The sequence below is a fragment of the Pseudopodoces humilis genome, chromosome 2 (assembly GCF_049639895.1).
Source record: "Pseudopodoces humilis isolate 2021_Gansu_Grassland_sample_001 chromosome 2, ASM4963989v1, whole genome shotgun sequence".
Taxonomy (NCBI): domain Eukaryota; kingdom Metazoa; phylum Chordata; class Aves; order Passeriformes; family Paridae; genus Pseudopodoces; species Pseudopodoces humilis.
The window spans coordinates 1908318-1930814 of NC_142201.1; the positions used below are offsets into that span (position 1 = coordinate 1908318).

Below are 22497 nucleotides of genomic sequence, written 5' to 3' on the forward strand. Positions count from 1 at the left end.
TTTCCCTAGAGAGTTGCCTGTGTGCTCTGGAATCAGCTGAACAAGGAGACTCGGGAGCACCACATTGCCTGTGTGGAATTGTTCTACAGACTTCACTGCCTGGCTCCCTCAGCAAATATCTGTGAGGACATCATCTGCCAGGCCCTTCTGGATCGGGATAAAGTAAGTCCTGGATGCACTGAAGCCCCTCCAGCACTGTGGAATTGTTCCAGTGCTTCCCAAATTTCCTGCTGTTCCCTTCTCTGTGTCTTCATTCCCGTGGTTGCTGTGTTTTCCAAGAGTCTGACAGGCTCTGTCCATGCTTTTACAATTCCCTGGAATTTGTTCAGCATGGGATTAGTGCTGGATTTAATCCCTGGGTACAAAATCTATCACTAGATATCAGCTGGAATTTTTAATTCAAGCCCAAATCCTGTAGCTTTTGTTGGTATTTCCCACCACCCCAGCTCCACCAATATCGATAAAATCACTTTATTTTAGCTTGATTTTATAGTGTTTGGTCTCACAATAAGCTGTATTTTAAGTGAGCCAGTTATTAATTATTTTCCTTCCCTCATATAATGACAGCATAATACTTTAACAGCTTTCACTACATTTTGCACAATAAAACTTCAACCAGTCTTTGCTATTGTTTTTCTGTCCTTGCAATTTTGCAACATAAAAGTTTGCAAACCTCTTTAAAGCTTTCCACCAGTAACCACTGCCTGGATACCAATGTGTTCCCATTTTCATCCAACTTGGAAACCTCCTCTAAATCTCCCTTTTTTCCTTGCCAAGGGGACAAGGCTGGAAGCTCTGTTCAGATTCTCTGTCATGTGGCACCTGACCAGAGAGATCCAAGGCAGCAGAGTGACTTCCCACAATCGTTCCTTTGATAGGTATTTCCACTTCCATTTCATTTTTATATTTAATTATATCATGCTTTGTTCTCTTTTCTGAGGTGGGGGAGGAGTTATCTGTAGGGAGAGTAAAAAAGATGAACAAAAGGAACATTTTGCACTTCCTTGGAGTTAATCTTTGCAGGGCACTTTGTGCATGCTGTGGTTTTTTTGGGTGAAGGAAGTTGCTGTAAAAATAGAAAGAGCTTCACAAAGGAGGAGTAGCTTTTCTGGAGAGCAGATATTTTTTTATCTTGCAGCAAATTAAATTCACCTTCCAAAGAAAATGACACCAGCTCCTTGTAAAAATAAAAACCTTAGTATAGTTTTACTTCCTATGGGATAAAATGAGATGAAAGCAAATAAAAATGGGAAAGAACTTAAGAAGGGGGAGGATTTGTGTGGCCTTGCTTGTACAATTCCTGAACTCAGTCCAGGAAAAGCTGCTTGGCCAAAGCTGTTGGGAGCAGACCTGAGCCATTGGCTGGTGTTTCCTTGAGCACGCTCTGGGTGTGTTCCCTGCCAGGATTTTATTGCTTGATTTAACTTTTTCCAGGGATTTCAGCTGTCCTTGGTGGTGGTGGTGCCTTGGAGTGGCTCCCTAGAGCAGAGGCTAGACAAGGTTAAAAGAATAAAGTGGGTGTTTATTAAAGGCCTTGGGCAGTCAGAAGCCTCCCAGAGGCTCCCCTCAAGGTGGAAAATGGTCAGGAGTTTTTCAGACAATTCTGAGTTTGGTCCATTTACATATCAGGGGTTAATGCTGCAATTATAGCTTCAGCTAATGAAGTCGTTTATCCCCAGTTTGCTTCCCCACAATTCACTTGTTTGTACTTTTTGGGGCCTGAGGCTGTGGGGTGTCCTTGGATCTCAGGCCTAAAGGGATTGTTTTGTCTGACCAAAATGTGAAGACAGTGATGCCTTGAGAGGCTGCCTGGAACAGAGGCTGGACAGAGTTAAAGGAATAAAGGGATTTATTAAAAAGATTCACCTTGGGCAGTGCAAGAGCCTGGCTGAGGCTCCACTCAAGAAGGACCCGAGATGGACGATGGGTCACGAGTTTTCACACTTTTATAAGTTTTGGTCCATTTCCATTTTGGGGTTAATTGTCCAATTACAGCTTCAGGTGATGCAGTCCCATCCTCCCAGACTGCCCCATCAATTCACTGTTGTTCACACTTTTGGGGCCTGAAACTGCAATGGGGTGTCCTTGGTTCTGGGGCTGGAAAAGGATTGTTGTGTCTGCCTGAGCTGTGGTGAGAACTTGCTGACACTTCATATGGAGTTTACAGTTACATCCTCGTGCATTCCTCAGAATCGGGAAAATATGAATGCTAAAACTTAAGTCTTTAAGTAACTAAGACTTTATGAGGAGTTTAGAGTTACACACTGATACAGTACAGGATTTGAAAACTATAAAAGCTAAAACCCTAAGGCATGGCTGGTTTGTCCCTCAGGTCCCTGTTTGTGGTGCTGGACAGCCTGAACTGCTCGGACGGGGCCATCGGGGCGGCGGCTCAGGGCTGGCTGATCCGGGCGCTGTCCCTCAGCGACGTGGCGCGGATCCTGGAGCCCGTGCTGCTGCTGCTGCTGCAGCCCCGCACCCAGCGCACCTCCATCACCTTCATCAAGCACAGCAGCTCCCCAGGTACGGGTGGGGTGGGCACCTCCATCACCTCCATCACCTCCACTGAGCACAGCAGCTCCCCAGGTACGGGTGGGGTGGGCACCTCCATTATCTTCATCACCTCCATTGAGCACAGCAGCTCCCCAGGTATGGCTGGGGTGGGCACTCCATCACCTTCATCACCTCCATCACCTTCATCAAGCACAGCAGCTCTCCAGGTATGGCTGGGGTGGGCACCTCCATCACCTTCGTCACCTCCACTGAGCACAGCAGCTCCCCAGGCACGGCTGGGGTGTCCTTTGACGCTGGCCAAACACCAGAATCACTTCTTGCCCTCCCCTGCCACAGCTGGGCAAAGGAGAGAAAAGGCAAAAAAAAAATTAGTGAAGGCTTTGTGAGCTAAGAAATATTTTAAGGGCAAAATAGGCACAACTTAAGTTGCAAAGTGAATTTGTTGCTGAGAGAATCAGAGGAGGATATTGAGAAGTAAAATAAGCCCTTAAAAAACAGTTTTCTTCCCCCAACCCTTCTGTCTTTCCCACCAACAGCACAGGGTCACAGCACACGGGGGTTTTGGTCAGTTCATCACTGAGATTTTCTTCCACTGCCCAGGGAGAGGGATCCTTCCCCTGCTGCACCATGGGGTCCCTCCCACAGGAGATAGCTCTCTCTGAACTTCTCCAGCTTGGCTCTACTCTAACAGCAGGAGCAGCAGTCCTGACAAAACTGCTGGAATGTGAATTCTCCCCATGGGCCAACAGTCCCTCCCAAAACTGCTGTGCCATGGGTCTCTCTTTCCACGGGGTGCAGTCCTCCAAGGACAGGTGGCTGCAGCCTGGAAGCAAAGGCCCTCTCTCTCCACCATGTCTCCCACTGGATCACAGCCTCCTCCAGGCACCCACCACTCCGGCGTGGGCACCTTGACATGGGCTGTGGATGAATCTCAGTGTCCAGGGTGGATCCCCAGGGGCTGTGGGTAAATCTCAGTGTCCAGGATGGATCCTCAGGGGCTGTGGGTAAATCTCAGTGTCCAGGGTGGATCCTCAGGGGCTGTGGGTAGATCTCTGCATCATCTGTGGATCTCCATGGCCTATGAGTGGATCTCTGTATCCCCTGTGGATCCCTAGGGGCTGTGGATGGATCTCTGCATCCCCTGAAGATCCCACGGGCTGAAGGGGTACAGCTGCTTCACCGTGGTCATCACCACAGCCTGCAGAGGAATCTCAGCTCCAGCACCTGGAGCCCCTCCGTTTTCCCTGACCCTGGTGTCTCCACGTTGTTTCCCTCACATGTTGTCACCTTGGGTCACAACAACCCCCCAGAGCTCCAGGCTGGGCAGAGGGGCTGGAAAAGCCCTGGGGGTGCCGGTGCCAGGGGCTGGACACGAGCCCAGGGGTGCCCAGGTGGGCAAGAGGCCACTGGTCCCTGGGCTGGGTGAGGAATTGTGTGTCCAGCAGGAGCAGGGCAGGGATTGTCCCTCTGTGCTGGCTCTGAGAGGCCCCTCGAGGGCTGGCTCCAGTTGTGGCTGGTGCAGGAGAGCCCTGGAGGGGCTGGAGCGTGTCCAGGGCAGGGAATGGAGCTGGGAAGGGGCTGGAGCCCCAGGAGGGGCTGAGGGAGCTGGGAAAGGGGCTCAGCCTGGAGCAAAAGAGGCTCAGGGGGCCCTTGTGGCTCTGCACAAGTCCCTGGCAGGAGGGGACAGCCGGGGGGGTCGGGCTCTGCTGCCAGGGAACAGGGACAGGAGGAGAGGGAACGGCCTCAGGCTGGGCCAGGGGAGGCTCAGGGTGGATATTTGAAAACATTTCTTCATGGCAAGGGTTGTAAATCATTGGAAGGGGCTGCCCAGGGCAGTGCTGGGATCACCTTCCCTGGAATGTTGAAAACTCTGTGGATGTGGCACTTGGGGCCAGGGCTTAGAGGTGAACATGGGGCTGGTGCTGGGTGATGGCTTGAACTCTGATCTTGAAGGTCTCTTCCAGCTTTAACAGTTCTGTGATTTGGCCCAAATATCCAAGTTTTGTTTTTTTTTTCCTGGAGCAGAGCAGGAAGTGGAGAAATTTCTTTGGCAGTTTTATACTCAGCAAGTTCCTGGCAAGTCCTGTGCCTGTTATCAGGCTGTGCTTTCAGCATCATTTTTTGGTGTCACTTGACAAATGAATGTCCCACCATTACAGCGTCCACAGGGCTGTAATGAAACACAGAGCTAATCTGTTCCTTCCTTGTTCCACAGCATTTAAGCAAGGAAGACATTAGTTCTTTAATTAATTAATTAATCAATCCCTCTGTTGCCTTCCTTCTCATTGCCCTCCTGATCTCCACAAATATTTAATGTTCAGGAAGCATAAAGAGAGACAGTTGTCACTCCTAGGGAGTATCAGCCTAAGAATGCTTTATGTTTGGTCCTGTTATTTTGTAGTAGGTTAGGACTGCTCTTTAAGCACTTTAAAAGAGAATTAATTCTTGCCTTCAGAATAATACTTGCCTGTTTTTTTAGCCCCACTCATTACAATTAATACTGAACTGGAGCAAAATAGCTTTATAAACTTTTATTGAAAATTATTTATTCAATATAAAGCATGATGTGTTGACTAAATGACCCTTAAAGGTCCATTCCAGTCCAGACTGTGATGTGATTTTATGTGTGAAACAAAAAATTAAATGAAAAAAATATTTTTTCAGGCTATGTTAATGATTGGCTTTGCAAGAAAAAGGCCCCTCTGAAAGAGTCTGGCATCTCTGAGAGCAATTCTGAGGAAAACCTTCCCTTGAGCCAGTTCACTACTGTGGACAGAGAAGCAATTTGGGCAGAGGTGGAAAACGATCCCGACACAGCAGAGCTGAAAGCGGAGCAGCCTGAAAACGCCGGATCTCCCCGGGACACGGAGGGCGACCAGGACAGCAGCGAGCACACCGAGTCTGCAGACACCAGCACGGGCCACGACAGCGACAACACCTCCTCCTTCTCCCCTTCCCTGGAGCTGCAGGAGGTGGGCAAGGAGGACAGCGAGGCCCCGAGCCGCGGGAATTCCCTCAGCGCCTCCCTGTCCGAGAGCTCCAGATCCAGCGCCGGGCCCCGCCTCGTGAGGGCCGACTCCGAGAGGACTCAGGCCTCAGAGTCTCTGTCCAGCGACGAGGAGGTGGACTTGGAGCTGCAGGAAATCAGCCACTGCAGGCTGCTGAAGCAGCAGAAGGAGAAGCAGGAGCTGGCAGAGGCCCTGTTCAAGCACATGCTGCTGTACTTGCAGCCCTACGACTCCCGGCGGGTGCTCTACGCCTTCTCCGTGCTGGAGGCCGTGCTCAAAACCAACCCCAAGGAATTCATCGAGGCCGTGGCCACCACCAGCATGGACACCAGCTCCACGGCGCACCTGAACCTCATCTACAACCTCTTGGCTCGCCACCAGGAAGCTCTGGTAGGGCAGAGCTTTTATGGGAAGCTGCAGCCTCAGTCTCCCACGGTGTGTCCCCACTCCCTGCTGATCGAGCTGCTCACCTACCTGTGCCTGAGCTTCCTGCGCTCCTACTACCCCTGCCGCCTGCAGCTGGGCCACAGGGACCTCCTGGCCAACAGGGACGTGCAGGTGAAGAGCGTGGAGGTTCTCATCAGAATGATGGCCCAGCTGGCCGCCACGGCCAAGGCGGCCGAGCCCAAGAGCGTGGAGTTCATCCGGGATTTGCTGGGAAGGTGCAAAGTGCAGGAGTTCGTGCTGCTCTCGCTCTCGGCCTCCATGTACGTCAGCCGCAAGCGCTACCGGCTGCTCGTGGCCGACGGGCCCGGCCGCGGCGCTGAGGAGGAGCTCTTCGAGGAGAACCTCATCAATTTTGGCCACGATCAGATCTGGAGCGAGCACCCGCTGCAGATTGAGCTGCTGAAGCTGCTGCAGGTGTTGATTGTCTTGGAGCACCACCTGGGCCAGAGGCCTGAGGAGCAGGAGAACCAGCCAGACCTCTCCAAGGAGTGGCAGCAGGCTGTGAACTTCCAGCAGGCCATCGGGGCCATGCAGTACGTGTACCCACATCCCATCACTTCCCAGGGGCTGTTTGTCTCTGCTGTGGTCAGGGGGCTGCAGCCCGAGTACGGCCATGGGATGCATCCCGCTTGGGTGGGCTTGGTCACCAGTTCCCTGCCCTATTTCGGGAAGTCCTTAGGCTGGACCGTGGCCCCGTTTGTGGTGCAGATCTGCAAAAACCTGGATGAGCTTGTCAAGCAGTATGAAAATGAAGCTGTGAAGACGTCTGCCAAAACGTCTGCCAGGTAAGAGACACCGGGGAGGGATTTCTTATCCCAAAAATTCCACTTTCCACAGTGTGTAGGAACTCCCTGGGTCAGCACCTGGGTGGCTCCCAGAGTTTGATCCTTAATTCCTGCTGCACCTGGCCCTGGAGGGAGCTGGAGACAGGATTGTTGCAGCAGCTGGAGGACAAGAGGAAAGAGGAGCAGCAGCTATGATATTTCCTGGCTCCCTCTGCCTTCCATCCAAGTATAAAAGCTCCCAGTTTTATGGATCCTTTCATTTTGATATTGATATTTGACCTGATATTCCTGATATTCTCACCAATTTTAGCTATGGAGTAAAACCAGGAATTTTTAATTGAGGAAATACCACTTGGCTTATTAACATGTTTGGGTTTTTTTCCCTTTCCAAAGCTTCACTTCTAAAAGAGAAAATGTGACTCCTGATTACCCCCTGACCCTTCTGGAAGGGCTGACAACCATCGGGCACTTCTGCCTTCTGGATCATCCCAATCCAACAAAAAAGGTACGTGGGAACCCCCTGTGACCTTCCAGGTGAATAAAAACGTGAATTGTACAAGAAAATAACCTTAGAGAGGCCTCATAGCACACCCAGACAACTGAACTGACTCAAAGGGGAAGGACTGAGCTTAATTTTTCCATATTTGAAGCCTGAAAAGTGAATTTTAAGTCATTGTTCATGAAGATCTTTGTGATGCAAATAGCAGTCCTCTGTCCTTAACTTGTTTATTTTCCTTTGAGTTGACGATGTTTTGATGTGTTCCCTACAATTTTTAGGCTCTTGTGCATAAGAAATTATTTTAACATTGGTATTTTGGGGTTTTTTTCCCCAGTCATCCTGTTCAGCTGAACCTGCCAACCTGAGGAATGCCAGGAATGCCATCCTGGAGGAGCTGCCTCGAATTACGAACACCATGAGCCTCCTCTGGAGCGTCATAAAGAGGGAAGACTCCCAAAAAAGACCAACTGACTTCTTTGGGACAACTAAAGGCTCTTCTTCAGTCTACTTTAAAGCAACCAAAGTAGGAGCCCTTTTAAAATGCTGATTTTTTTGATCTCCTCATCCTCCCCAGTGCATTTTACATGGAGTTCTTTTATTGTTGTGTATTTTCTGTATATCCTGCGAAAAGAAATAATATTTTATAAACTAGGAGATGGTCTTTGCCTTACATTGATAATTATTTCCCCACCCCTTTACAGACACTGAGAACAAAAATATTGGACTTCCTGAATCCCTTGACAGCACAACTTGGGGTCCAGCTGATGGCAGCGATTGCAGCAGTGTGGAACAGCAAAAAACCTCACAGGAGTCACAGTAAAACCAAGGTGAAGCTAAAGAAAGGCACTCTTTTATTTCCTCTGTAAAGGCAAATGTTACACTTATACAGTCAGTTGCCTACAAACTCTGTAGATTCTTTGGGGTATTTGAAATAGGACTGAAAAATCTGAATTCCTCTTAAAAAAAAAGCATCAGGACTACAATCAAACCTCAATAAATAATCAAATAAAACCCACATTGTGGTTTTAAATCTGAGAGTAAAAGCTGTTTTTTATTCCATACTGGATTGCAGTTGGACAATTATATTTTAAAGCCCATGAATCAGCTCAGTTTCTAGAGGAAATGAGAGCTGTGTTCTCTGGAACACAGAGAACTTTTCCTTTCCTGCTGTAGAATCCAGTTGTTTCCATAAGGTGTCAGGAGAAGAACTTCTCATGGCAAGGGCTGTGTTTGATTGATGTAACGTAAACGATCTCCGTCATTTCCATTTAATTTTGAAGGGTGTGTCTTCGGTTTTGTTTTCTTTTGTCAGATTCTCCCAGTGGCCAGTGCATCCCAGCTCATTCTCGTGGACTTAATTTGTGCCCTGAACACACTGAAAATTGACACCATATTAAATCTGGTCAAAGAGGTGGTCAAGAAACCAGCACAAATCAAGGGGGAAGAGGTAGGCAGGAAGATAATTCCGTTTTCTTAATGTATTCCAGCCTGGATCTGTTTCCTTGTGTCTTTGAAGCATTGTTAGAAGGGTTTGCTTTTAAATGTGGGATTGTCCTTTGCTCCTGAAGAAGTTTTGGTATCCAGGTTGTGTTTGATCCACAATAAGTAGATTCTGTAAAATATATCAGGCAGATGGTGATGGGCCAAGGGGAGTGGTTTTAAACTATCAGAGAGCAGGGTTAGATGGGATTTTGGGAATAAATCCTTCCCTGTGAGGGTGAGGAGGGGCTGGGATGAATTGCCAGAGAAGCTGTGGCTGCCCCTGCATCCCTTAGAAGTATCCAAGGCCAGCTTGCATTTTTTTTTTTTTTCCTTCTGATGGCAAATAATTGTGGGTTTGCTTTTCTTTTCCAGAAATCTTCTCTCGTGGATATCCCAGTGCTGCAGTTCAGTTACGCTTTCATTCAGAGGTAACTCAGTCCTTCTAAAACAGAATTTCCTGTTTGACTCCAATGAGGGAACAGCCAGTCTTGCCATTTCTGCTTTCCTTTGATCTCCCTGTCCCAGAACACTTCTCTGCAGGAAATGTGTTGTCCCTTGGTTGTTGACACACAGACACAGAGTGCCAGGGCTGTGACACTGGAAGGGGAAGTGACACTGACAGTCAGGAAGGGCAGGACTGATCCTGAAGCTTTTAAGCCACCAAGTTCCTCTTACCTGTTGTTTTTTGTTCTTTCCTTAACTCTGCCTTCACTCAGTTGTGCTTTGGTTTTATATCTTTTTGGCAGACTCCCTGTCCCAGCCCTGCAGGAGAACTTCCAGCCCTTGTTAGGGCTCCTCAGAGAGTCTGTGCAGCTGAACTTGGCTCCTCCTGGCCACTTCCTTCTCCTCAGGTACTGCATGGGACAGGAGAGGTGTCACTGAGGTTTTACACTGTGCAGTTCCTGACTGGGAGTGCTCTGCTCTGCCCACAGCACCCTGAATGACTTTGTGACAAGGACACCCACCCTGGAAAACAAAAAGGATCAGAAAGACCTGCAGGTACAGCGGCTTCAAATTCACCTTTTTGTGCCTAAACCTGGCACTGCTCATATAAGGAAAAGTGACCTGTCCTTTGGATCTGAATTCCTGGGCTTTTGGGAATGCTTGGATGTGCATCCACACATTTTGGCTGAACAGGGGGGACTCAAACATGACAGACAAACAGAATTTTATCCCAAATGCTTGAAATCTTTCCAAAGCTGTTTTTTTTGTGCACTATTAGGGTTTTTCTCAGAACTGAGCTCATGACACGAGTGAGATGTCATGAGTTCACATCCTGTGTGTGAATATTGAAATCTCCAAGCTGTCTAGGAAAATGAATTAATCCTTGGAGCTCCCAGCTGGTTTGGCAATGGGAATGACTCTGACCTCATCTGTGTAAAGAAAGGAGCAGAGCAGGATTCTCCTCCTGCACCACCTTATTTCACCAGGACACTTTGACCACTGCTTACCTGGATGGTTTTGGGTTGTGCTTACAGGACTTTGATGTGCCAACAGAGAAATTCAATCTCCCCTTTCTGCTTCAGAATCTTGCCGGCAAAATGCCAGCAATGCCAGAAAATGTCATTTTACAGCCTTTGCTTTGCTTTGGCTGGATGTGGTTTGGTTTCATTGCAGCTCATTTCCCTGGGAGTTAAAAATTGCCAATTAAATACCTGATGCCACTTTGGTTACATTACAGGAGGTGACCCAAAAGATCCTGGAGGCTGTGGGGACCATTGCTGGTTCTTCCCTGGAACAGACCAGTTGGCTGAGCAGGAACTTGGAAGTGAAAGCTCAGCCTCAGATTTTACCAGATGAATTCAACGTGGAGGATGTCAATGGTAACGTGGCTTTCCCTGACTCCTGCTGCCCCCTCTCCTCTGCTGAAGGCAGTGAAGAGCATGAGGGGTCTGGTGATGTGTGCTTTGCATGATTTTATATTTTAGTGTAACACCAGTTTGCAAATAAATGTTCTGGTTGGGCAGCAAGTTGGGAATCAGCAACATTTAAACCTGTCTGAAGAGAAAACTCGATTATTTTGCCTCTTTTAGATACATCAGTGGCACCATCTTCAATGGTTTCTGCCTCTGCTCCTTCAATCTACAGCGTCCAAGCCCTTTCTCTCCTTGCAGAGGTCAGTGGGGCCTCTCATCTCTGGGGTTATTGGGGTCATTAAGCTGAGGAGGATTTTCCTGACAGATTAAACAGGAGTGCAAATCTTTTGGGGGCTGTTCCATTGTTCCAGCCTGAAACATGGCAGGCTTTCCCCTTTTCCAGCAGTGCCAGCTGTGGCTCTGAAGGGTTCTCCTGTGCATTGTGCAGGTTCTGGCCTCGCTGCTGGACGTGGTGTACCGCAGTGATGAGAAGGAGAAGGCCGTGCCCCTCATCTCCCGCCTGCTCTATTTTGTTTTCCCCTATCTGCGGAACCACAGGTGAGTCTCTCTCTGCTCCTGGCATTTTTCCCTGTCTGATCTTTTGGATTTTTGTATTCCCTTGTTTGTCCATTCTCTGTTCCCATTTGAATGGGTTTGAGCTGTGTTTGAGCAGTGTTTCCCCAGGAGCTGAACCCGTTGTTGTATCAGCTCTGTGACAGCACTTTCTGCTCAGCTGTGGGGATTCCCTCACCTGGGATTTTGGGTTTTACTCAAATCTCCCCTTTCTGTGCCCATCTGGGAATGGGGATGGGGCAGCAGAGCATGGGCAAGTCCCAGGATCCATCAGGAAGCAGGAAAAGCATCATTTTTCCCTATCCCCTTCCTCGTTTGTCTCACAAATGTGGGAGAAGTGGATGATATCCAGTGGAGACACAGGGCTTGGAATCATGGAATGGTTTGTGTTGGAAAGGCACTTAAATCCCACCCATTCCCAGCCCTGCCATGGCAGGGACACCTCCCACTGTCCCAGGAGCTCCCAATGTCCAGCCTGGCCTTGGGCACTGCCAGGGATCCAGGGGCAGCCCCAGCTGCTCTGGCAATTCCATCCCAGCCCCTGCCCACCCTCCCAAGGAACAATTCCTTCCTAAAGGAATTCAAGCCAATCCTTTTGTGAGTTGGAATCTATTCTTGAACTTCAAAAAAGCCCATATTGATAATTTTTGTCCTCTCTCCCAGTGCCTACAACATTCCCAGTTTCCGTGCTGGTGCTCAGCTGCTCAGCTCCCTGAGTGGATACGCCTACACCAAGAGAGCCTGGAAAAAAGAAGTCCTGGAATTGTACATGGATCCATCTTTTTTCCAGATGGACACTTCCTGCACTCAGTAAGACATGGAATTGCAGCACTCCAAGTGCTGAAATTGTGTTCTGAATTTGCAAGGAAGGGCTTTAAAGGAGAAGAGTAACATTGGGAAGAAAATTCCATTTAGTGTTTTCTTACGGAATGGGATCATGTTAAAAATGAGTCTCTCCACTAATTCTGCTCCAGACAAGAGTCTGCACACAAATCCTGCCTGGAAACTGTTTCCTTGTGTGAAAAGTTTGACCCAGATAATTTCTGAGGTGAATCCACACCACAGCTTTCCCTGGGTATCTAATTCCTTCTTTCTCTCCTGCAGCTGGAGATCCATCATTGATCATCTCCTCACACATGAGAAAACCATGTTTAAGGATTTGATGAGTAAGTATCAGCTGCTGATCATTTATTTCTACCTCAATTTGAAATCTATTTGCATTTGAGCCATTTGGGTGCATTTTTATTACACTGATTTATCCATAAAGTGTGGACTGTACATAATAAACCATTTTATTAACTTCATTCCCAGCTAGAGCTGAGTTAAATCTGGATTTTGGTCACGTGTAAAACACACCAGAGGAGGTTTAGCTGTAGAGGTGCTTCTGTTGGGTTCCCACATTCACATTTTGCTCTAATTTTGAGTTGTGCAAGTGAGAATTTGGCAAACTCTGCAGGTGTCTGCCATGAGCAGCGCAGCAAACCTTCCATCGATGTGCTGTGACCTCTAATCCAGGCTTGAGGAGAGCATGGAAGAACAAATCCTGGGGAAAAGGGTGGGACAGGACCCCTTAAATTGACCTCAAGCAGCTTTAGTCTCTTTTCCAGCCTTTCTAAAAGAATAATTGAACAGTTACAACACCAGACAAATTTTCTTTCGCAAGACAAATTCCCACTCGGCGAGGCAGAGAGATTTTATTGTGGAGGATTTCAGGGATTCTCTGCAGCCCCCGAGGCAGGCAGTTGTGGTGGGGTGGATGATTGTGCTGTGTGTTGCAGCCATGCAGAGCAGTGCCCTGAAGCTGTACCCCAGCTTTGAGCAGAAGGCCATGCTGCTGAAGCGCCAGGCCTTCGCCGTCTTCAGCGGGGAGATCGACCAGTACCACCTGTACCTGCCCCTGATCCAAGGTGAGGCTCCATCCCTTCCCTTCAGCTGGAACACAAATCCCTTTGTTCCAGAGCAGCTGGGGCTGCCCCTGCATCCCTGGAAGTGTCCAAAGCCAGCTTGGATGTGTAACTTTCCTTTAAAAAATCCTTTTTCTGTTTCTCTGATTCTGCTTCATTTCTTTTGTATTTTTCTTTTTCTTCCTGGATTTCTCAACTTCCTTTGGACTGAATTTTTTTGGGATCCTCCCTCATGGGGAGCCCTGCTTATCTCAGTTCTTATGATTTGAAGAAAACTCCTGAGCTCGTTAGAATCTTGTTTCTTGTGTTTATTAAAAGCTCATCACAAAACTTGACAGGTTTTTCTAGGCTGGCTGCACAAGGTGAATTCTTTGTAATCTGGTACATTTCTTTCTTCTGATGGTACAAACAAGGCTTTGTGGCACACTTTGTGTCTGATGCACAAAATGCCCCCAAAGTATGCAGTTCTTTTATCTTTATATTTATTTTTACTCAATTAACAATAGACATGTATATTATTTTTCTTAATGACCCAATGACCCATCACCTGAGTGCTGCACTGTGGCATTTTCTGTCCAATCACTCACTATTACCCAAAAACTTCTAGGAGAAGAACATGAAGAAGAAAGAAAAAGGACAAGAGACAACACCCTAAATCCTCAGTCTTGTCTCTTGTTCTCTAAACTGACTTTTTCACCCAGTGATTTAAGAAAATTTTCTAATCTACACACTCACACTTTTAGCTTTTCTAACTTTAACAGTTGTTCTCATGTATCACCATGCAAACATGCTCATGAATTTCATGTTATGTGAAATTCTGTGTTTTTCTGGATCTTATAACTAAGTATCAGAAACAAGGGCACACACTCTGTGTCTCAGATACCAACAACTGCCCACTGACCTGGCTGATCTTTATTGTCCCTCCCAAGCCAAACCATTCCATGATATAAATTCCGTAGGAAAGCAAAGTCACCTCTTTTCCAACAAATGCTTCTGGGTTTTTTTTTCATTTTGAACAAAATTTATGAATCTCTCAATTACAACAGATAAATGATCTCAGCCAGGAAAGACAGGAATCTTGGTTTCACGGCCTTTGCTCTGGAAATGTGGTTATTTCTTGGCAACCTGTTGTTGTTCTCCTTAAATTCCACTTTTGATCACATTTTATGCCCTATAAACCCACTCAGGCTACATCTGAATTACAATTTCGTTAATACAATGTGAGGAATTCAGCCCAAAACCAATGATGAAGTAAAAATTGTGTTTTGCCACCTTCTGTAAGGTGGAGAGGGACCTTTAACAGGGGCTGGAGCAACAGGAGAAGGGGAATGGCCTTAAACTGAACAAGGCAGGGCTGGATCTTGGGATCTTGGGCAGGAATTGTTCCCTGGCAGGGTGGGCAGGGGCTGGGATGGAATTGCCAGAGCAGCTGGGGCTGCCCCTGGATCCCTGGCAGTGCCCAAGGCCAGGCTGGACATTGGGAGCACCTGGGACGGTGGGAGGTGTCCCTGCCATGACAGAGGGGGTACTGGGTGGACTTTGAGATCCTCCCAACCCAAACCATTCCATGATTCCACACTTTAATTCCCAAAACAACACAAATTCAGGAAAATGCTGTTTTTATTTCGCTTTTTCCCTTTTTTATGCTTCCTCCAGAACGCCTGACTGAGAACCTCCGTGTGGGCCAGACTTCTCTGGTGGCTGCCCAGATGTTTCTCTTCTTCAGAGTTCTTTTGCTGAGGATTTCCCCACAACATCTCACCTCCTTGTGGCCAATCATGGTCACAGAACTGGTAAAAAAGCAGTTCTGAACTTAGACTTGAAAAAAAAATCAGCCTGTGGTTTTTCCCTTTTTCCTCTTCCCTGCTTGGAAATGTTTCCACAGTTTTACATTCATCTGATCGTTTGTGGGGGAAAAAGTTAAATTATTAGGAAATTCCTTTTGGATTAATTTTGGTGGTGTTAATGGAATCTCTTGCCTGAATTATTAATTCCTTACGAGTCATGAAGGTTCCTTTTCAATGTAAATCATCACTTTTAGTTGGGATTGAGTTGGATGAACATTTCAGCATCTCCATAATTATTTCTTTAAAGATCCAGACATTTCTACAGCTGGAGGAAGATTTAACTGAGGAAGAGGAACCAGCAAAGTAAGAGTTGTCATTTGAGAGATTTCTTTAAAATTAATTAATTTAATTAACTCTCTGGGATAGGGAAGAGAGTTTGAGGGATTTCCTTGAAATTAATTAATTGTTTCTCTGGGATATGGAGGAGCCAACAGTGCTATTGCACTTTTATATTTCTATAAAATACTAATAAAATATAATTTATAATGTAAATTATATATAATATAAATAATATAGTAATAATATAAATATATATAAATAATAACATAAATATATTGATATGTTAATATAAATACAAATAATATAATTAAATATAATTGAATATAAATAATATATAAATATATAATAAATATATTAATATAAATTAATATAATTTATAATATAAAATACTAATAAATCATAATTTAGTTATTTAAAATTTAAAGTACAAATAAATCATAATTTAGCATTTTTTCCAGCAGTGGTGATATGCTTGAAAATATAAGTATTCATTATTAGTTGTGTACAAAAATAAAGTTAAATGCTAAGTTGGCAGTTGAATATTTTAATGTGGTGCCATTTTTGGGTGTATTTTAGATTATTTTGCTCCTTCCTAAAACAAAATGAAAACACTCAAACAAGAGCTCCTTTGTGTAAATGTGAGGGTTCCTCTTGTGCTGACTGAAAAACTTTGGGTGGATTAGAGACTGGGGGACTTTTAAAAAAAAATATTATTTATTATTAAATTTAAATTAATTTTAATAACTTAAATAATTTTTTAAAAAAATTAAATAAATGGGACTTTTTTTTTTAATTTAAACACAGGAACAACAGCAAAATCAGCAAAGCCAAAGGCTCTGGGGATGGCAGTGGGGCTGAGATCCAGCCCAGCGAGCTGTGCCTGTACCTGGCAGCCTGCAAATTCCTGGACACTGCTCTTTCCTTCCCCCCTGACAGGATGCAGCTCTTCCAAATGTGAGTCCCTCTTCTCCTCTTGTTCCCTTATCCTTGAAAAGAATTCTGCTTTCCTCAAGTTTGCATTTTGCCTTTCGTCAGTTCCTTTCAGGAGTGGTGATATTCAGATAAATGGGATTTGGAGGAATTCTTTGGTCTTGCTGTAGGAGGATTTCACTATCCTCTTCAGGGGATTCCTTAACTTGGAAAATTGGGAGAGGAGAAAGGCGGGGATTGTTTTCCATCTGCACACACTTGGGAATGTTTTGGAGCTGGTTGTATTTAAATATTGACAAATAATAGCAAAAGAGAACATTTATGACATATTTTTATAGAAACAACCAGTGCTGCACTGAACTAGGCATGATCCAAACAAAGGATTTTCATCTTTTTAAGGAATCAATCCATTTATTCCAGGTACAAATGGGCCTTTGTGCCAGAGGTGGACACAGAATCATCTCCTGCCACCTCTCACCTGGTGGAAAACCACCAGGAATGCCAACCACACATCGTGAGGATCATGGATCTGCTCAAGATGAAATATGGGGTAAAAAAACTTTTCCTTTTTTTCTTTAATCCATTAATCTACTTTTCCAAACACAAGATTTTAAGTTACTCAAGGGATTTTTAGATATTCCCTGTGAGGAAGAGGAAAAGGCTGCCCAGAGCAGTTGTGGCTGCCTCTGGATCCTGGGAATGTCCAAGGCCAGGTTGGACAGGGCTTGGAGCAGCCTGGGACAGTGGAAGAGCTCATGGATGAGCTGGATGATCTTTAAGGTCCTTTCCAACTTTTACCTTTAGTAAATCCCAGCCTTTTTTTTTTTTTTTAACTTTCAGGAGCCAAAGCACCCCGAGGGAATTCCCAGGAATCCCAAATTCCCCCTGCTGACGCTGCACTCTGTGTCCAGCATCACCCAGCTGATGCCTTTCTTCCAGACTCTGTGCTGGGCATTCACAGCCCGTGGCAGTGACTCCCAAAATTCCCAGCCCTCTGCAGCTGCTTCCATGGATTCTCTTGGCAGCAACAGCATCAGGATCCTGCAGCAGCTGGAGGACAGCGTGGAATGTGATTTCCTGGAAAATATGGAAAGTTGAACCTCACCTGGGACACTACTGCTGGATCAACAGCAAACACAGGGAAAGCTTGGCTGAAATTCCTTCTTTTTCCCCCAAGATTTCCAGCTACATTTTGGGATCTCTCCTTGCTGTTGCAGAGTGCTCTTCAAATTATTCAGGAGCTGGTGGTAAAAAGCAGGAATGTCCAGTTCCTGTGGTGGGAAAAAAGGGCAGTTTGGTGGGAATTTCTCCAAGTTCCTGTGTTTTATTTGTTTTCCATGGGAAGGATTAAAGACATTTTGTAAATAAGGGAAGAATATTTTGGACTTGGGGGAAGCAGCAGCTGCTCTGGGACTTCTCCAGTGCTTGAAAGTGATTTTGGAGCTGTGTCCTGAAGGAAAATTGAAGGAAAATCCAGTATTGCATGTCAGTGTACAATCAGTTTGCAGTGAGTAGTTTCCTGAGGTGAAAGCCCCTTAATTTGGCCTAAATTGATCAAATTCTGAACAAATCCCCCAAATTCCTCACGGGTGGATTTCCTAAGTCTCAGTATTGTGCAAAGAGCTGCAGCTTTGCCCTGGCTGTAATTTCAGCTCTGTGCTAGAACAGCATCTTCAGGCTTAGCAATTCCTAATGAATCAGAAATGTGCATAAAACACAAACCTGTGCAGGAACACTTTGTAATTAGCATTACTTGAGCGGGGTTTGATTTTAATTAATCTATTAAAATATTTAAATTCCTGTTTTTTAAATTAAAAACTTCCATTCTTTCAGTGACTCAGGTGGCTGCAGCTTCTGAAATGCAACTAAATGAAGATAATGCTGTAAAAATAGAAACTGCTTAACTAAAATTAAAATAATATTCTTTTTTTTTTTTTAAGAACATTTTTTTGTACAAAAGAATGTATTTGGTCATTCCTGGATGGTGAGAGAGGCAGGGGGATCATCCCAGTGCTTTTCCTAAATTAAAAAGGGAAAATTAAAATGGGAAATGTTTGGTTGGGAGTGAGGGGTTTCTTTTCCTCAAGCTCCCATAACAAACACATGAGGCTTTTCTGCAGTGGGTTTTAGGTACAGATGGATGAGATTTTTCATCTTGGGTTTATAAATTAAAATAATAGAACATCCTTTCCTCTCCTACTGGAATACTGTAAAAAAATAATACAATAGGATTGTGCTAAACTTCTTTAAATCCTTTGCATTTTCACAGTGGAGGAAAGTGGTGGGCTGAGGTGTGGTCATTGAGAATGTGAATTATTTCTATTAATATAATTTATTAATGGTCTCTAATGCTGTTGGAATGAGCACAAGTGAAAAGTTACCCTTTTGAAAGTGTTACTTGAATATTGGAGCAGGCCATTTTTAAAACGTTGGTGTTCATTTCCTACCTGTCTTCAATAATTTTTATGGATAAGCTGAACACTCAGGATGGTTTGGCACTTTTACTTTCAGTTTCCTGCTGGTTGAATTCCATACTTGGATATTTCCCTTAAAATGCTGATAAAGGAGAGTAGGATTTGATGGGATCTTGGGCAGGAATTGTTCCCTGGCAGGGTGGGCAGGGGCTGGGATGGAATTGCCAGAGCAGCTGGGGCTGCCCCTGGATCCCTGGCAGTGCCCAAGGCCAGGCTGGACATTGGGAGCTCCTGGGACAGTGGGAGGTGGCCCTGCCATGGCTGGGCTGGGAATGGGTGGGATTTAAGGTCCTTTCCAACCCAAACCATTCCAGGATTCTGTTATTCCATGATTCTATCAAATGGCTGCTAAAATCTAAGACAACTTTTTGCCATTAAGCTGCTTTCAGTGGCCTCAAACATTTAAGTGACTTGCAGAATCCTTCCACTTCAAAAGAAAAAGTTCTTTAATGTTTAATATCCAAGCAGACCTTTTGTAATTATAAAGAATGTGAAAAAGGAAGAAAGGGCTTTAACTAAAAGTCCTGCTTGAGAGGTGGAGGGGCACAGGTCCATGGGCCCAAAGGGGAATATTATATTCCTTTCTTCCATAACTTTATTACTTTTCCATGTGGGACTAATTGTGGTTGTTTTCTCCTTATGCTCCTACTGATGAATCCACCAAGGAAGCACAGCAGGGCTGTCCTGCTCTAAGCTGCTCCTGCCAAAGCAGAACAACCTCACTGCCCATGAATCTGGAAATGTTTTTGCCTGGAACTCCAGACATTCTCTCCTTTTCCAGGAGAGGAAATGCTTTTGCTTTGCTGTGTTTTTGCTTTTCAGTCTAACCAAGTTCAGCGTTATCTTTCGGATACTTCAGCTCCGATACAGCAGAGCCACAGTGCACAGAGAGAGGCTTTGAAATATTCCGAAGGATTTCGTTTTCCTGAAAGAAAAAAATTAGGAGGTAAACTGCTGAAGAGCAGCAGGACTTGAAGTGTAGAGCATTAAGTGATGGTTGTGTATCCCATACCGTACATGAATGTAATTCTAATAATATTAAATGTTATTTTGCAATGCCTTTTCAAATGCAGTTCTTATTTTTCAACCTTCCTACACTGCTCACTCACCAACTTTAATTTTTATCTGACTCTGGAGAAATTCCCAAACTCAATCATGGAGTAATTGAGGTTGGAAAAGATCTCCAAGGTCATCAGGTCCCAGCTGTGCCCGATGCCCACCTTGTCCCCAGCCCAGAGCCCTGAGTGCCACGTCCAGCCCTTCCTTGGGCACCTCCAGGGATGGGCACTGCAAAGCTCCCTGGGCAGCCCCTGCCAAGGCCTGAGCTCCCTTTCCATGGGCAAATTCCTGCTGAAAAATCCCATTTCAGGGGATGAGGGCTGTGATGTGATCACTGCTGGCCCCTGCCTTGGGAGAGGCTGTGCTGCTGCTTCTCTTCCCCTCATCCCACGGCCCTGCTGCTCCACTTCCTGTATCCCTAGTTTTGCACCCCTGGAATTCCCACACTGAGATCCCTGTCCCTGCTTGGGACAAGCTTTGGGGAGTTGTGTCTGGAACATGGAACATCATGGAGCATGTGGAGGCAGCTGCTGCTGGAGAGATCATGGGTTGACCCTGGATGCAGGGAGAGGCTTCCCAGGAAATCAGGAGCTGCTGCTGCCGCACGACTCCAGCCTGAACATTTTCACATATCCAAGGGAATGCCCTGGAAGTGCTGCTTTTCATCCAGAGGGAAGAAAACTCTCCTGTGCCACGAGCTTTTAACAGCTCAGGCTGGAGGAGTGGGGTTTAAAGGACTGTGGGAAAGCTGCTGCTCACATTTCACCTTTCCCTGTTTCCAGGGCCTCCCCTGGAACATCGTGTGAGGGATTGTGGATGTGCCAAACACCGCTGGCTGTGGAGCCATCCAAGGGCTGCTGGTGAGGATACTGTGAGAAAGAACAGGATGTGGCTGGGGAAGGGGCCAGCAGGAGCTGGGGCAGCAATTTCTGGGACAAACGTCCTTGTTCTGGCACAGGGGTGAGATCAGGGAGTGCCAGACAAAACTCCCAGATGCTCCTCCATGGTCATCCTGCTCTCCCCAGGAGCCAGCCTTGGCTGCTGGTGATGTGTGGACAAAGACTCTCCAACTAATTAAAGTTACAAAGTGATATGTTAATTATAACACCGGGAGTAATCTCGCACAGGCACGTGCAAAATCCATGGGGCTCTTGCCCTCTTTTTATCCACAAAAATCTTACATATTCATAGAATTATTCAATACATCTATACATGTGAGTTATCTAACCCCACCTACCCCACTTTGCGTTAAAATGAGTTCAAAATCCTTTCATGTTCATGCAGTTCCTTCCTCCAAATAGGTTGGTGGGTTTCAAAATGGGTTGGTAGTCTCCTAAGATGAAGTCAGGGATGTCTTCCTCACATTAAATGTTTTATCTTTGTCCTGCTGGGAGGCTCTCTGGTCACAGCCCACACTCCCCATCCTGGTTCTGGCTGCTTTTGGGCCCAGGTGTGGTCACAGTTTCTTCATCTTGACAATACCTCATCCTCCCATCCTGACACAACAAAGTCAAGCAAATGATTTATTGTCTTAGCTCTCACTAGCTCCACCTGCTAATAATTAACTCTTCTAAATTCTTCATCATTATATATATTGCTTCTCTCCCCTAGCTAGGCTCTTAACCCTTTCATTCTTTTAGACCCTTGATTCATTGGTGTCAAAGAAGAGAATCCCAGAATCACCAAGGTGGGAAAAGACCTTTAGGCTCTGTCAAGATGCAGTTATTAAAGTGATGAAAAATGCCTCTGCCTGAATCAAGGTGCAAACGAGACCATATGCCAGTGGGAATAGGATGGGTTTTATTTGACAGTAAATAAGAGAGAAAATAAAGAGATGGAAAATAGGTGGTGGGGAAAAGGACAGCAAGAGAGTGACAGGGACAGAATAAAGAAATACCACCACTCCAGGGATCCCAACCATGTTCTGTTGGTCCTCTCCAGCTGCTCTTGGTGGTGATGGTCCCACAGAAGCACAGAATCCCATGGATTATTATAGCTCGGACCAGGTGGGAATGTCCAGGGCTGTCTCTTGCAGCAGACTCCAGGTCTGTTGGATCCCGTGCAAGGCTTCAGGAATGACTCTGGGGGGCACTTTGGGGGGTCTTTGATGGGTTCTGACACCCCCTGAGGTGTCCCTCTTGTGAATGTCCCGTGGATGTGGCCTGTGGGGTTGGGACAAGGCAGGATGGGTGTTCAATGCCTCTGAGCAGAGCTTACACCCAAAACCTCTGCTCCTCGTTTCGGGGTGAGGCTGTGGAAAGCTGGCCACTGTGGGCTGAGGTCTCCACACCCCAAACCCAGCCAGGGAAGGATCTCTGCTGCATTTGGCTCTTTTGTGGAGGCGTTCCTCTCCCTCAGTCCTGTTTGTTTCTCCCTAGGCTGTGGTGATTGAACAACAGCGTTTCTAGGGGTTTAACTTCCAGCCAAAGTCCCAGGCAGGTATCTCCAGGGCAGCTTCTGTGGTTGTAGCTTCTTTATACTCTTTTTGTTATAATGGGCAAAACTCTTTCATAGCAGTGTTCAAGGCATGAATCATTCCAGTCCCTGAAATGATGAAAAATCATTTTGTCACATCCAACCATGACCCCAGCACAACCATCATGTTCACCATCAAACCCCATCATCAAGTGCCACACCCTCAAGCTTTTTGAACATTTCCAGGGATGGGACTGCATGACAATCCTTGGCGTCCTGTTCCAATGTTTTACCACACTTTCCAGGAAGAAATGTTTCCAAATATCCACCCTGAGCCTCCCCTGGCCCAGCCTGAGGCCGTTCCCTCTCCTCCTGTCCCTGTTCCCTGGCAGCAGAGCCCGACCCCCCCGGCTGTCCCCTCCTGC

At 46.1% G+C, this 22497-nt stretch overlaps 1 protein-coding gene across 2 annotated transcripts in view; it reads left to right on the forward strand.

Moving 5' to 3' along the window:
• DOP1B (DOP1 leucine zipper like protein B) overlaps positions 1-19653 on the forward strand; it is a 40990-nt gene extending 21337 nt beyond the window's left edge. For both annotated transcript variants that reach the window (XM_088051788.1, XM_088051789.1), the window contains exons 16-37: positions 10-162; positions 778-878; positions 2333-2523; positions 5179-6754; positions 7148-7259; positions 7588-7776; positions 7955-8080; positions 8566-8700; positions 9108-9163; positions 9482-9586; positions 9668-9734; positions 10417-10558; positions 10769-10851; positions 11040-11149; positions 11828-11974; positions 12269-12330; positions 12943-13071; positions 14725-14861; positions 15163-15218; positions 15999-16148; positions 16545-16674; positions 16965-19653. In XM_088051788.1, the coding sequence (XP_087907914.1) occupies positions 10-162; positions 778-878; positions 2333-2523; positions 5179-6754; positions 7148-7259; positions 7588-7776; positions 7955-8080; positions 8566-8700; positions 9108-9163; positions 9482-9586; positions 9668-9734; positions 10417-10558; positions 10769-10851; positions 11040-11149; positions 11828-11974; positions 12269-12330; positions 12943-13071; positions 14725-14861; positions 15163-15218; positions 15999-16148; positions 16545-16674; positions 16965-17222 (4215 nt within the window). In that variant the 3' untranslated portion in view covers positions 17223-19653. The remainder of the gene's footprint in view (positions 1-9; positions 163-777; positions 879-2332; positions 2524-5178; positions 6755-7147; positions 7260-7587; positions 7777-7954; positions 8081-8565; positions 8701-9107; positions 9164-9481; positions 9587-9667; positions 9735-10416; positions 10559-10768; positions 10852-11039; positions 11150-11827; positions 11975-12268; positions 12331-12942; positions 13072-14724; positions 14862-15162; positions 15219-15998; positions 16149-16544; positions 16675-16964) is intronic.
• Positions 19654-22497: the final 2844 nt, after the last annotated feature.